This window comes from Watersipora subatra, chromosome 4 (assembly GCF_963576615.1).
Source record: "Watersipora subatra chromosome 4, tzWatSuba1.1, whole genome shotgun sequence".
Lineage (NCBI taxonomy): Eukaryota > Metazoa > Bryozoa > Gymnolaemata > Cheilostomatida > Watersiporidae > Watersipora > Watersipora subatra.
The window spans coordinates 60,569,077-60,585,644 of NC_088711.1; the positions used below are offsets into that span (position 1 = coordinate 60,569,077).

The 16,568-nt window shown below is 35.2% G+C and overlaps 1 protein-coding gene across 1 annotated transcript; it reads left to right on the top strand.

The window, feature by feature from the left end:
* The first annotated feature begins 13,510 nt into the window (after window positions 1-13,510).
* On the top strand, window positions 13,511-14,218 carry LOC137394429 (uncharacterized). Its single transcript, XM_068081148.1, has one exon. The coding sequence runs from the start codon at window positions 13,511-13,513 to the stop codon at window positions 14,216-14,218; it is 708 nt and encodes a 235-aa protein (XP_067937249.1).
* Window positions 14,219-16,568: the final 2,350 nt, after the last annotated feature.

A 16,568-nucleotide genomic window follows, 5' to 3' on the forward strand; every position in this document is an offset into this window, starting at 1 on the left:
ACGATATTACGGACAAGAAACTTATATGTATATTCTGGAGTATGGCAGAGGTATGTTTTGTGTTTACTTGTCTTTTATCTAATATTTTTGGTTATAACATTTGATATCAAGTAATTTACGTAACATTTTCTGATTCAGACAGCAATTTTGCTTTAAAGATTGTGAATCAATTTGTTTTTTAAAAACCTTTCAGGTTTCACGGTCGGTTGGAAATAAAGTCACCGTCAACAAAGATCTAACCACCGTTGTACTTTGGGAAGTACTCTAAATACAAATATACACACACGCATGATAAATAACTTCTAAAGTTCAAAGAACTTTATAAGTACACCAAGCCAACGATTTGAAGCTTTGGTACTGTAACTTAAAGGTGTGCATTGGTCAATCAATATTCTTCACTTCCTACAAGTGTGAAATGAACATCTAAAGTCAAATCATAAATCTAATTTAGTAGCTAAAATTGCCAAAGAAATTTGAAGCAAATATAGCTAGGTGAAACAATAAAAAATTATAAAATGATGATTGGTGATAGCAAAAAGTTATAATGTTACAATGTATTAATTAGTACATGTATTAAGGAGTACTAAAATTATTACCTTTAGTATATTCATTAATCTAAGCCATTGTATTGCTAAATGCTATGGATTAAAAAGAACTCAAAAACTCACTGTGCATACGTATCTCGCACGAGCACACAGGCAATTACATTATAACCTCAAACAGGAAAATATAATCTGAATGTAAACTCAACAGTATATCTATAGGAGACTCAAATTAAAAGATAAATTTACCTTCATTCTCCTATCTTCCTCTGTAGCACATTAACCGTCTGATGCTCAGAAAACTCGGAGTCACCTTTGCAGTAACTTTACAGTAATTTTTACAATTCTGTTGTTCATCAAGAAAATTTGTCAATCGAGTAATTCATTAAAGTAATGATGATAATTAATTTAGTAAATATCGATGTCCATGCAATTTAATAATAGAGTAAAATCTCTAAATTTGAGATTACAGACAACCCGTTTTGCGAGTTTATTACATTTATTACGACCTATATAAAAATTTCGTGCTGATGATTGGCTAATGAAGTGATCTTATATTTATTGTTTGTTGACTCTTTTCAGATGTATCACTAGTTACATCACAAATGAAGCACCCGCTGGAATCTGAGCTTTTTAAAAGATGACCTCATTCAAACCCATATATCTCTGAACAGGGTTAGTCTACAAAGACAGAAATGACATCAAATTGTAGCTGATGTTTTAGCCTTTTATTATGCTAAATTTCATGATATCGATTTTTTTGATGCAACCACATCTTTAAAATCTCGGAATAAAGAATTCGTACCAAAGAAGATTTGATCTCGGACCCTCCTTTTTGCATGTCCAATGCCGTACCTAACAAGCCAACGGGGTTGAGTTGCTAGGTTGGCAATATAAATCAATATACATGTATGAGAGCAAATACCCGCCGACTTTGTGTACGACGCAGGGTCATTGCATAACGTCACGAGAAGCTGTTGGCTCACATTACTAAAATTTGGAAATTTGTGTAGTGATTAAATATTGTACATTATTAAAAGATATATACGTGGCTGAACTCGCAATGGCGAGTTATCTGTAACTGTTATCCAGTAAATTGGGATATGTTATAATAAAAGCGGTTATAATACTAGAAATTCCCCTGTCATACAGCCCACAAACAAAGTGATATTGGAAAAAAAAGGGTACTGATGGTTGAGAAATGCAATATTAGTAGTAAAATGACACTGCAGTGCAATAGGATAACTGCAATGGTAGCTGTAATGTACTGGGTGTTGGTATTATTATATACAACAAACAGCAATAATGAAAGGAAAGGATTATATGTTTATATCTTTTCCCTGCAATAGGAGAAATGCAATATTGGAAGTAAAAGTCTCTGATATTATTAAAATAACCAATATTATTAATATAGTAATAATAGAAAACCAATGCACAATTTAGTTTGCAGTTCAAAATGTCATAGCTACCAATATCAAGAAGTTGTGATATTTATATAGATTTTTAGAAAATCTGTTTAAAAAGTTTTTTGTCATGACAAACAGCAATAATGAAAGGAAAAGATTATATGTTTATATTTCTCCCCCTGCAATAGGAGAAATGCAATGTTGGCCAATATTAGAAGTAAAATGCACTGATATTATTAGAACAACCAATATTAGTAATATAGTAATACAGCAATAATAGAAAACCAATGCAAAATTTTGTTTACATTTCAAAACGTCATAGCTAACAATATCAAGAAGTTGTGATATTTATATAGACTTTTAGAAAATCTATTTAACAAAACTATTTAGAAAAAATAATAACAGTAACATATTGACCATCATCGATGTTGTTAGTGTGACTATTACATTTCAATAGTCATTCAAACTTATAATTAAATATTGTAATAATCTCATATCTCATAAAAATATCATCGTCATTTCCTTTACTTTCACTGCTTTAGACATCAGTTAGAATACCAAAGTACTAAGAAGTTCCCAAGATGTCAGTTACTTTGAAATCGGCAAAAAAACGATTATATTTCAGTACTTCTACGTTAATTACAGAAGCCTTCGGCAATTCGACAATGCTATAGACTGGTGAAATGTGCACGTTATTTTTTGTGTGAAATGCACACGACTTAACGGTTCTATTCTCTGTCGCTCAGCGTTTCGTTTGCTGATCTTAATTTTGATAAAAGTAAGGCTTGGCCAGTTTTAATAACGATTTTGGGCCAAATTAATCTGTCTATTTGTGTACAATCCGATCAGATGGGTAAGTTTTAAGATACTGTCGACAATTTACAAAGACTTGTTAACATATTTAAATAGGCTTATATGTGTTTTGTATCGTTATTATACTTTAACGATTCTACAAAACGATGGTTAAATTTGTTGATGAGATTTCGAAACAAAGGTTTGCGATGTTGTTGATGAATAATTTTTGTAAGTTGTGTGCACATATGTATTTATCATAAAAACTCTCAAACGTTCGCTTCGCTCGTTTGGTCATGGGAAAATATTTTAATAAAACTTCTGTTAGAAGTTTAAAGTTGACTAAAATACGTGCTAAAACCTTCAAGTATGTGTTCAGCAAATTAAATTCATTTACGTTAGATTCAGCGTTCATATTAAATGTCTGTTTCAAGATAAGATCTCTTCACGTGGTATGTTGTAGTGCTATATTATCTTGAGGATCATAACCACAAAATGCACTAAAGCCATCGTAGGTGCCTATAGTTACTAAAGTTAACATAGTATTTTGGTACTAATTTTAACTAATTTTACTAATTTGTACTAAATTTAATGATGATTTTTACCAGAAGGTGTTTGCATTAAATAATGACTATGGGTCTCTATACCATTTTATGTACGTCTATAATAGCCTTCAATATTTTCGCTTGGCAACACTGAAACAGACTGAACTCATAATTGTACACAAAATAATTTTTGTTTGTAATTGTAGCAAAATAGACTACATTTAGCCATTAATTGCTCATGATTTTACTAGTAAACGCCTATACATTTTTATTTTTCCTTCTAATTTATTTCAACGAAACACTTCTTTCAAGTTATGAAACTTTAAATTTACAGTTGTTTAAAAACTTTTACAGTTGTTTTATTTATTTTTAACTTAGTTGTCTAGCACAAACCCTTTTTCTCATGATATGTAGTTTTTAAGTTTGAATGCCAAATGTTATTATATTTTAAATAAAAATCAATTTTCTGTCCAAAGATTTTCTTATTACCCAGGCAACGCCGAGTAGCACAGCTAGTTGATTATATAAATAAGAGTCCCTGACAGTCCAGTGTTCTGCAAGAGATTATTAGGTGTGTAAACAAAATTTAAGAATAAGTATATATATATACATAATAATTTTATAATCATGCAAGGTGAGCGATTTGCTTAGCCGGGTGGCAGAGCTGACTGTGGCGAGTTTTATTTGAGCTCTAATACTGTCATTAATTTAATATTATTAGCATTATTAATGTCAACTGAGTATCATTTCCAAGCTTTCATTTTAATAACTGATTTTTTCACACTTTTTCAAAGATGTGATGCTTTGAGGTAGCCGGAGAAGCAATAGTTTATGTACACTGAGCCTGATAGAGTGTGTATATTTTCATGAATGAACAATCAAATAGTTTTAAAGTGAGTCTTTTATTGTAAAAAGCAAAACGTTTGTAGTTTTTTCTATTTTGATCTTTATTACTAAAATTTCTATCAGTATTTCATTAAAAACCAATGTTTTATCAGGCGCCATTTTTCATTTTTTGTATGAAAAGTTCCTTTGGTATTTTGCTAATATCTAAAGGAGCAATAGTTCAACTTGAAACTTTGAATTTATACTAAAACATAATATAGCTTAAGGCAATTCAAAAATTTGTAGTTGTACATAAAGCAGAAGTACGAAAACATGAAAAGGACTAATATTCCGTCAGTGGTCATTTTTCATACATCCATTGGTTAAAAGTACCCTCGGTATTTTGGCAATATCTCAAGAACTGATAATTTACCTGACTTGAAACTTGAAAAGTTGTATATCAAACTAACTACTTTAATTTTTATAATCCTACCTAAGCCAAAAAGTTCAAACAAATTAAGTGAAAATGCAAAACTGCGTTTACTCAGGTATAAAATAACGGGGACAATATTTTCCTGAATTAATTCTGGCTGAGGCTTCAATGTATTAATGAACTGTTAGCTGAAGGAAGCCTAATTGTGGACTGGATTACTTCATTGTAGCATCCTATATAAAACTGCTGTTATAGTGTTTTAAAGACGATTAAAATTGACTAGTTAGATCTACTAGTTTAGTAAATAAAGAACAGAAGCGACAAATATTTTTCCGTCTACAAATAAAATATTTTACAAACCATTTGAATCAAAGCAAAACAATGAAAATTTGAGGAGATTAGATTTCCTATGAGATAGTTAAACATTTCACTTCAAACACTGCTCAAAATAAGAGACTCTGCAGCTCTTTTTGGATACTTCCCGATACTGCTAGACTCTAGACCAATCATGTTGAGCTCGGCTGATTTGGGTCGACTGTTAACAGAGGACAACATTGACGCACATACACACATGCATATATTTAGAAAAGGATGTTGTAAAATGTTTTTTATCTCTGACAGTGTGTAAGGGAGGTTGTTTCTATCATTACTTTGCTGTGTAATTATTGCTCACCCCATATTTTACTTCTATTATGTCGACAACAGAATATGATATTTACCGTCCACAGAGCTTTGCAATTATTGATCACTATCACTACATAACATTAAATGCTTAGCAACTTCTATTTCATTGCACTGACTTGTTAGCATATCTACTCAAATTTCAGCCATGAATGGCTGTGCATACCACTGACCCCTGTATATACACCGGTTAATTTTATAAAATTGATTTGTAACAAATTTTTTTTTTGCCAACATAAATAGTTACCTACACATGGTACAGTTATGACCTGCTTAACTGATTGTTGGCTGGAATCAATTAATTAAAAAGCTGAGGAACATAGCGTTTGTGACCAAGGCTGATTAAGCATTTTGTAGTTCATTTGATTTTCGCAAAAAAAGAAAATCCACACATGGTATTAACTCTCGCTTATGTGCCAACATTGCATCACCTGGTGTAACAAAGAATCTTTGTAAAATCGCCAAATGATAAATCCCTGATGTTACTAGTGATTAAGGCAATTTTTTTCATGTGACCCACTATTCAATTTCAAGCAAACAGTTTGAAGATCTTTTTACCAAAAGGTATTGAGCACTGATTTGCTTTGGGCTGTTTTTCTAGAATTTAAATTTTTGATAATTTTCACTGCTGTCAGTCTTTGCGCAAAAAATAGTTTGGCACAACGTCTTGCTAAAGGAAAGAAATACAAAAATAGTAATTGTTATTTGATATACCAAACCAGCAACAGCCCAGAAGATATAGAGGCGGGTAGGAGTTGTGTCTAGAATCTGACATGTTTTATTTGAATCCTAGAGGGGAAGATAAATGACAACAATTTAAAACTATATGTTGCTATAATCAACATTCTTTTGTTTTTCTTTTTTATATCTGTAGATTGACTTACCAATTTTTAGAATAAACAGAGTAAAGTAAGATATATTCTAGCTCAACAACACATATGTCATATAGCACACATTTAGATCATATAGAGTCAGATTTCATATCAAAGCTGACCAACAAGTGTATAGTCATGGCTCATGCTGATTGCTGCTGAGTTTCTGCCACTATGAACACTTCAATGGTTGTTCACTTTACCAACTGTTAAAAAATAGGGAAGTCAATGTACAATGGCAGAATCAGTTGAAACCTGTACTGACTTCACTTATTCTGTTTTAGCTCTGTAGTGCCTGGTTTAAGCTGATGTCAAATGTATGGCATGTGAGGTGCTGCATCCTTGCATAACCACACAGAACAATGCTTTTTTAGAGCGTGTACATAATTTAATTGCGCCCTCTAGCAATTTCATAGCTATAGCAGTTCACATCAGTCGCACACCTGCATAAGCTTAAGTGAATAAATGGAGTTCCCTTATTAGAAGTGGCACTCAGATACAGGTGGAGCTCAAATAACGATATTATGGCAATCTGTGAGCAAAAAGCATTAGTGAAGGTGCTGAGAGAAGAGGAGACAACATCAAATAATTGTGAGAAAGTTAGCACAGGGTGTTATTATATTTATAGCATTATTATCTACCTCTATAGTATATCATTATAGAACTTATTCCTAAAAAACTCTACCCTAGCCCGTATTCCCTGGGGCAGTTGGTCGGCTGAACCGCCCCAACTTTTCAAGAATTTTTAGCGGCTAAGTCCAGTCATAACTTGTCCTAGGATAAAATGCAAAAATTTATCTCGAACACAAGGTTAACTCGGACAGATTTGTTTGGTGCGTTTCAACGCAATGATAAATTGCATTAGATAACTCGACCTCAACATGATTAACTCAAACAGTTATTTGCCCAACAGCTACGGGGATGGTTTTATCGCTGTAGAATATCACTTTATTCCAAGCCATAGAGATAAACATCAACTTTTAGTAGTTTTTAGGTATCATTATTATCATCATCATCGGTACAATATTCTCGTGAACGACTTTTATTTTATAAAGGTTTGCAAAAGATCAAGTTTTACAAAACATCTACTTGGCAATGGCCCATCGAAAGCGTGGAAACTTTCAGATGAACTTAAAATATAATTGGCAAAATTGATCTTTGTTAAAACGCTCAAAAGAAAAAGATCTCTTTTTCTGAGCGTTCTAACTGCGGTCAAGTTTTGCCTAGTTTAATCTGAAAACGTCCTGGCAGTCACATCACCTAAAACAAACAAATCTCAAATAATAGAAAAATATATTTTCTGATAAAAAAATTTAAAACTACATGAGAGGCCCTACATGAGAAAACCTGTTGGGGGCTCACACTGCCCCCTCCAAACCCCCAGGTGTTCATAACTAGTCGCCTAACATTTGCCGCCCCAACTTCCAACCCGGGACTACAGGCCTGACTCTACCTACCTTTACAGACAGAGAAGGATTCCTAAGTCACAAGTTGATGATATAGGAACAGCAGCTAGTAGACACACATCTATGTATAATTTACTATCATTGAGGCTGCTGATTACAAGACTCCTAATCTCTTTCACATTTCAAGCGCCACTGTTTCTAGCTGTTACTAATACATAGCGATAATATTTTATCATCCACTTGTAGTTCAAAGCCAAGTTATACTAAGGAGAAACATAAGCTTTACAAACATTGACAAACAGTTGCTCACTAACGCAACTCTGGTATCCACTTACCAATTTTCAGTATTGAAAGCTGGTTAGTATTGCTGCCAACTCAAACATGTCTATATGAAAATCAATTCTAGTTTTGTGTGATGATATATAGTCCAATGCTTACTGGGTGAATTCATACGCTGCTTTGTACTGAGTTACAGCTTTTGCAACAATATTAAATTATGTCAGATGTCCTTAAGGCCCTCTTTTATTCAAATGTAAAAGTGATGGATTGGTAAAATTATTTGTATTGACTTAATTGCGAGCTACTTGACGCAAGCTGTCATACACTTAGTATCATTTTCATTTGATTAGAATAAACTGACAATTTTTCCTTCTATTCATATAATCTATTAAACTTTAGAAAACCATTGATGGTGAGCTTTCCTACCAGCTTCTTTAAAAATGTCACTTGTTTCCAGTAGCCTACTCTGATTGTCTCCATATTGTTTCAAATTCTACAGTTTTACTTCAATTTTTTTATATTATCATCTACATTATCGTATCATCTCCTTTTTATGATATTTTACAGCTGTCCATTAGTAAAGATTCATATAGATTACAATGAATTGTTGAACAGCAACTGTTGCACTCATAACAAATGATAAAATTTGACAAACAATTTAATAAACAAATATATTTCTGACTAGTTAGCATTACGAAATTAGAATGTTTAATATTTTTGATAATAAGTTAAAACTGCAAAATATAAAAATTTCATTTTTGTGAAGAAAAAATGCTACACATCTACATCCCTACTTCTTGACCCTGATAAAAGTGATATCTAGATTTACTTGCTAGATCACAGTGAAAGTTTGCATTGTGCAATTCATTTATGTGCCAATGCCACTCATCAGATTTCATATCATTAGTTATGGACCAACATTTCAGACAGCCAGAGGATTACCTTCGTAAAACTTATTGGGATGGTGAGGGAGAGAGGAGGAAACTCCCACTTTTCTGGCAATATTTCAAGCCAGTCTTGAACAAACACTGCTGATACATTTTACACTGTTTTACAGAAAAAAGAGGTTCAGAAAAACAGTCAATATGAAAATTTAGCGAACAATATTATCTCTGGCATGTTTTCTATAATGCGCCTGGAAGATAGAAGCAGACAAAAGAAATGATAGAAAGGTGATGATGCCTTTTTCTTCTCAAACGGAAATCTTATAATAATAAACACTTTCTGAAAGATAACTTTGGTTCGATATCACGCAAGTCATACAACTTGCTGTTGAAAATCGTACCAACTTTGTATTTATCGTGGTCTTTTCTCAAAGTACAGTAAATTGATCTGACATTGGTAATTTGCATTGTCTTCTGTCCATCCATATAATTAAATATGAAAGTTTGTTGTCATCGTCTGTTCGGATATTCGGCTGTCTAGTTATAGCTATTGAAATCTTAGAATGAGAAGCTGGCTGCGTGCTGGAAACAAACTCATGAAGATTGTAACCGCAAGTTTAAAATCATGCCTTTAAATCACTGAGCTAAACTGTCCTTAGTATTCTATTGCTCTTATCATATAACATATATCGTATGCACAAACTGAGTGTACACTGTTGATTATTAACTAAAATTACTTTTTGCATTCTTCATTTTTTTTAAATCGTTAAAAACTAATTTTTGCTACCTTTACCTATTTTTAGTTTGTAATTTTGAAATGTGCCGTTACACTTCTGATTCCGGTTTGTTGTAAAATTTTGCCTGTATTGCCCAATCGGTAAAGGCTAATAATCTTCACGCGGACAATTTTATTATCTCGAGTAGGAATAGTCTACATTCTCTCTCTCCGTTTGATCAGACAGATTACCAGACAAAAAAACAGTCCGGTATCTCATTTTTACATTTGTACCAGTATCAAGAAGTACTGGTGTTGATAATTGTTTATAGTTGTTAGTTTGAGGTTATGTTACTTCGCTTTATTTTATGTTGCAGTTTTTAGGTTATCAATACCGGCAGTCGCCATCTTGAACTCATACTTATAAATGCGGGTTTTTATCGCTGTCTAACATATCAAAGGCTATAACAACAAACATGGTGCCCGAGTGAGGGCCTGAATACAAATAACAAACCGATCAAGAGCTTTTAGATTCTAGCACCCAAACCTATAGAAGATGGTGCTGACTTACCCAATCAGTGGGCCCAATTCAAAAAGAACTTTTCATCGTTTCTCACAGCTAGCGAAAAAGCTGACAGTGCTGACAAAGTGAAGGTTGCTATATTATTAAGATGCATTGGCCCAAGAGGCAATGACATTTTTGAATCGTTCAACTTCCCAGCTAGAAAGTCCAAAGATGTGTATGAGGATGCGGTGAAACAATTTGACAACTTGTGTGGACCCAGAAAAAGGGTTGCGGTACTCAGACACCAGTTGCTATCACACAAAAAAACAAGGTAGTCTGTCTATTGACGGATATATTACACCATTACATAAAATTGCCAGAGACTGCAATCTAGGCGATATGTATAACGGTCTTGTACTACAGGCACTTCTTTTGGGCATTTATAATGATCGCCTACGCAGACGGCTGTTTGAGTGTACTGAAGCACTTGCACTAGACAATGTTTTGAAGATATGCAAAGCTAATGAAGCCACCACGGCTAATCTAAAAACAATTAAAGTTGACACAAGATAAACGGTCAGCAGTGGGGCTGCGAAACAGCGAAGAAAATAAACGTAAACAACCCAAGCGACCTACCAACAAGAGTACATGCGGCAACTGTGGAACCTCACATCTGCCTAAAGCAGTGGTTCCCAACCTGGGGGGAATTCCCCCCAGAGGGGGATTTGGCATTTTAAAGGGGGAAATTTTAGTTTTTATAATTTCGCATTTTTTGAATGCGCTTTCAGGCCTTAACAAAATCCTAGATGTGTTTTCTGTTCTCATTCCTCTTCTATTACATGTATATTCTGGCTGGGGTAGTGGACCAAGTACCTTTTACTGTACATTCATTGTAATACAGTCAGCATGTAGGTACTGTAAATGTAATAATCTTTGCAATTTGGAAAACAATTTGGAAAAATTCCAATAAGCCAACTTAACCTTAATTAATGACCTTAGTAACTAAGGTCAAACTAAGGCTTAGTTTGACATTGTGCTGCTCACAGCGCACATGTATTTGACACAAGGACACACTCACTTATCAACTACTGCATCACATGTAAAAGAAAAACTATCTGTAAGATTATTTTTATAAGTATAATTACATATATGCTCACATTATTGTTTCCTATTATCACTCATGTTATGTCTTACTCGCTTTTCTGCCAATAAGTCACATAATCATGCATCTATAGTAGTAGATCAAATAAAAAATATTAATACAGTCACAGATGATTATTATTGTACAAAGAGATACTAGGTCGTTTGAATAATATTTTTCAGCCGCCGCTTTATTTTTACAACTATTAATTAGTGCAAGATGTCAAAGGCAAAGAAACGAACCTACACTGAGAGTTACTTGGATTATGGGTTTTCGTATCTTATGAAAATCGGTCTTCGGCTTCCGCAATGTGTGATATGCCTGAAAACATTCTCAAATGACTTCATGAAACCCTTTCAGTTGTAGCAACACTCGCAAAAGATTCACCCCACAGTAGCTGAGAATAACCAAGATTACTTTTAGTCGAAAGAGCGGCAAGTGAAGAGAAGTAGACTTCATGCAAGTGGAGATCTCTATGCTCATAGTAATGCACTTATTACAACTTCATGCGCTGTTTCCTATCGTATTGCTCAGTGTAAAAAGCCACAGACAGTAGGAGAGACTCTGATCAAGCCATGTATGTTAGACTGCGCATCAATAGTACTTGGAAAACCAGCTGGGCAAAAATTTCAAGACCTCCCACCATCCAACAACACTGTGAAGCGACGCATTGATGATATTACAGCAAATGTTGAAAAGAAAGTAGTTGCTAAGATTAAAGCATCCCTATTTTGGGCCATACAACTTGCTGAGTCAACTGATGTTGCCGGTCTTTCCCAGCTATTGGTGTATGATAGATACGTGCATGACACATCCATTGAAGAAGAGTTTTTGTTTTGTCAGCCCTTGCTTAGAACAACTTCAGCAAGAGATGTGTTGAAAATAGTTGAAACTTTCCTTGAAAAGGCCAAGTTAGGTTAGGAGAAGTTAATAAGTGTATGCACTGATGGAGCACCTGCTATGTTAGGATGTAGATCAGACTTTGTAAGACAGATGAAGCAGAAGAACCCTGATATAGAAGGAGTGCATTGCGTCATTCACCGTGAAGCATTAGCATCAAAAACTCTTCCACAAGTGTTGAAATCAAACTTGGATGTAAACATAAAAGTTGTGAATTAAATCAAAGCATCAGCACTAAATACCAAATTGTTCTTAGCCCTATGTTATGAAGGTGCTGTCGTGTTTACAACTTTGTTATTTCATACTGAAGTGAGGTGGTTGCCCAAGGGAAACATGTTAGGCAGGCTCTTTGAGCTACGTCCGAGGTTATGAAGTTTCTTGAAAGTAAAGGCCAGCATGAACTTTTAGCAGCCATGAAAGCTGATAACTATGTATTTGAGACCGCATACCTAGTTGATACATTTGCCTCGCTAAACAAGTTGAACTTGAAGTTACAAGGGAGCAATCATCATTCCCTTGCCTTTCATGACAGCATTGGTGCATTCAAAGCAAAGCTGGTACTGTGGCATACGCAAACCTGCACTGGGAACGCGATATCCTTTCCCACACTCACTGAACTATTGGAAGACAAAACCTGCTCCTGGTAGTCTAGTGGCAACCATTACTGAACACCTGTCTGATCTCATAACAGAATTTGGATGCTACTTCCCTGAGCTACCTTCAGAAAAGAAGAAGATGCTCAACATCACACGAAATCCATTTTAACGCACTGTTGAAGAAATTCCAGAGGAGCTACAATAGGAGTTGGTTGAGTTGGTTAACATTTCTGCACTGAAAGATGATCTCAGATCAATGTCTATTGACCAGTTTTGGCTCTCAGCAAGAAACATTTCTCCACTCATTGCTGAAAAGGCAATAAAGATTTTGATGCCATTTAGCTCTATTTACCAATGCGAAATAAGATTTTCATCAATGCTGCACCTTAAAAATGAGAAAATAAATCAACTTGACCTTGAGAGCGACTTGAGATGTGCATTATAAAGAACAAAGCCTAATTTGTGTAAACTTGCACAGAGGCGTCAGCAGGAGCGGTCTCATTAAAATTCATAATCTCACCCCACACCCATTGATTGTACCGGAATAACAATAATGTTGATGTGATTTATTACTATATATGCTACTCTCAGTTATTTAACAAATAAATACATGTATATATGCTGCTGACCTACATATATGTACCTGTGTAGCCCTTTCAGTGAATACAATATAGTATAGGTTCACACTCCACATTTTCCAGGGGGGAATTTGTATTTGAAAATTTTGCAAAGGGGTAAATGCAGAAAAAAGGTTGGGAACGGTAAAGTATCAGGGTCATAAATATGCGACCTGAATCATACTGTCAACAATTGCAATAATGTGGCAATATGTTTGTTTCTTTGTGCTGTTGTCTTTGCACCTGAAATCATCACTATGGTCAATCATTGATGACTTGTATACACATATATATTGCTTGTAATGTAAAAATAAAACCGTCTTGAAGTAGCCAGCCACCAGAAGTCTTGATACACTAAATTGGCGACGAGGATGCCGGATAATAAAGCCATGGCTAATTTGCCAGAACTTGACAACTCTACGAGTGTTGAGTCATATTTGGAGCGGTTGGAGATATATTTTGCTGTGAAAAAGGTTATGGGAGACTCTCATCAGCCCTTACTGCTCATGGGCTTGAAAGGCTATCAATACGATACAATACGAGATCTGGCAGCCCCACAGAAGCCTAAGGACTTGACATACAGTGGCCTAGTTGACCTTGTGTGCAAGCACTTTGGTACGTCAAAGCACTGGCTGGTGGAACGACTTTCATTCAGAGAGATGAGACAGAATTCGGGTGAGAATCTCAATGAATATGTCAGCCACTTGAAAAGGACAGCTCGCCAATGTGAGTTTGCCAGTAGTCTGGACGTCAACCTGGTGAAACAATTTCTACGTGGCATTTGGGATACTATGCTGAGGTCAAAGCTGATCGCACTTGAGGAATCAAAGCTAACTGATATTAGTGTGTTATTGCAAGAAGCAAATGCCAAGGTCGCTATAGAGCAGATTACACTTCCAGATGTGAAATCTGAAATGAGTGCAGTCAAGAGGAATTGTTTCAGCAAGGGACAAGCATTCTGTGGTGATTGTGGTTTAGAGCAACGGATTAACCATAAGTGCCCAGCAAAAGGGCACTTATGTTTTAAATGTAGAGGCAACGGTCATCTAGCAAAAACCCCCGGCCTGCCCAAAGAATAACATCAGAGCTGTTGAGAAGGCACAAAAATTATTTGACTACGAGGACGATGATTCCCTGTTTCAAGTCAGTCAGCTTAGCCAGTAAATCTACTAGTCAGTTAGCCAGTCAGCACTGTTTGCTCAATTTTGAAATGTGACGTTATTCAGCCATTCACTGTGTGTGATGTCTCTCTGCTACCTACTGTGTGTAGTGCTTCCAGTGTAGTCAAGCCAGAATTTGAGTTAGTACTGTGTGAACTTCTCAACAGATCTTGCATTTGTTTCATGTGAATATTTCATTTTTTTGAGAAAAGGAAGGAATATGTTTATATGTTTGTTGAATTGTCAAAGATTGTCATATCCTCCTTTTTAGCCTATGTACCTGTACTACGTAAGTTTTCAACTTTGTAAAATTGGTAAGGGATGTAGTGTATCAGAGTCATAAATATGCGACCTGAATCATACTGTCAACAATTGCAATAATGTGGCAATATGTTTGTTTCTTTGCACCTGAAATCATCACTATGGTGAATCATTGATGACTTGTATACACATGTATATTGCTTGTAATGTAAAAATAAAACAGTTTTGAATTAGCCAGCCACCAGAAGTCTTGATACACTAAAGGAACCACTGGCCTAGAGAGTGTCCAGCCTATGGTCAGAAGTGTCATAGCTGTCAAAAATATAATCACTTCAAAAAACTATGTCGGTCTAAACGTCAAGTAAACCTAGTTGACAATCCGGCCAGCAACACTGATTCAGACTCTGCAGAGTCTTGTTTATGCATACAAGTTCAGCGAAATAACCGCAAGCTGATTACCAGTCAAAGCTTCATCAAAGACAACTACCATCGTCCTTGAGTTCCAGTTGGATACAGCAGCGTCATGCAATATGCTAAACTACACAGATTACTAGCTGCTAGGTAATTAGGTGCTAGGTATTACTAACTGCTGAAATAATGGCAACCCAAACCACATTACACACGTATGACAATTTAGCAGTAAAGCCAAAAGGCGAATGCGACATCGTTGTCAGGGGCAACAAGCTATCATTCTATGTAATGAAACCAAAAAACAGTCTACTGTCAATGGGTGCTTGTTTAAACCTGAAGCTTCTCTCTATCAACAAAGAGTCGGTGAACCTGGTTTCAATGACAAGCTCAGAAACCTTACAGCTGGCTGAAACATTTGAAGATATCTTCAAAGAAATGGGGAATTGCCTGGAGAATGTGATATAGAGATGAACCCAACAGTTCATCCAGTTCAGAACAATAGAAGAAAGGTGTTTATCTTGCCACCTTTTTGTTAACACCTTGGTCGGTGTTAACATCGACCAAGCAACCCAGGAGACAATATGCACCAGGAAAGCAAAAATATCACTGGAGCTATTGTCACCTGAAGTGTGCAGAACAGCAACACGCCATGCACTACCAGAGCCGGAAGAGTTACTAGACTACCTGCCTGATATCGGAAAGATTACAACTAACATTTGGGACAATCCATCGAAACCGTATGCTCAGAGCCATTATACTCAGATACACTATACTCACAAACTAGTCACACACCAAGTCAGCTCAATGTTAACTACCGCTTACATAATATGTCAGAAACCCCAAACAGTACTGGACGTTATCTGTTATTGTTAGTTTGAGGTTATGTTACCTCGCATTGTTTATGCGAGCGCGCCATAGATTTTGTGATTTATATTAATAAGAATTTTCCTTTGTCCATGCTGTCAACTCGCCCCACTATCGGGTTTGCAGCTAACAAAATATAGTTATGAGAGCTCTGTATTTACTGCTCAGGCTATGAGCATTTCGTTTTTGCTCACGCACGCATTTATACCTGCACAGCGTTAATATTTATCAATCATCAGAGATACCTAAATCACTAAAAATCAATAAGTGTAACTGTGACCGCTGTATACACAACTTCTTGCAAAAGATGATTTATATAATATATTATTTAATAAAAATACTATTAGTGCTAAATAAACAAGCGCTCACTGAAATGACTACTTTATTATATATAATAAGAGAGTAACACAGCAACCAAAAAAGATTAATTGTTTCACATAATAAATATAAGTTATCACAATGAAAATAAGGGGTGTGTTAAACAGAGAGAAGTGAATATGCATCTCACGTCCTCAACATAGCAAGTAAAAACTATAGAAACAAAAGTTCTACACATTGATATAATAGAGAAATAGGTGGATTAGCTGGATGTCAGAGTAAGCTCTGTTACATGGCGCATTGGAGGGATTTATATAATATAAAATCACAGATATTGGAATTGAGCCAACAATAGAAATAGAAAAATACAAAAAAACATGATGACTTTGCGAATGAGATCCTGTATAGGTAGGCA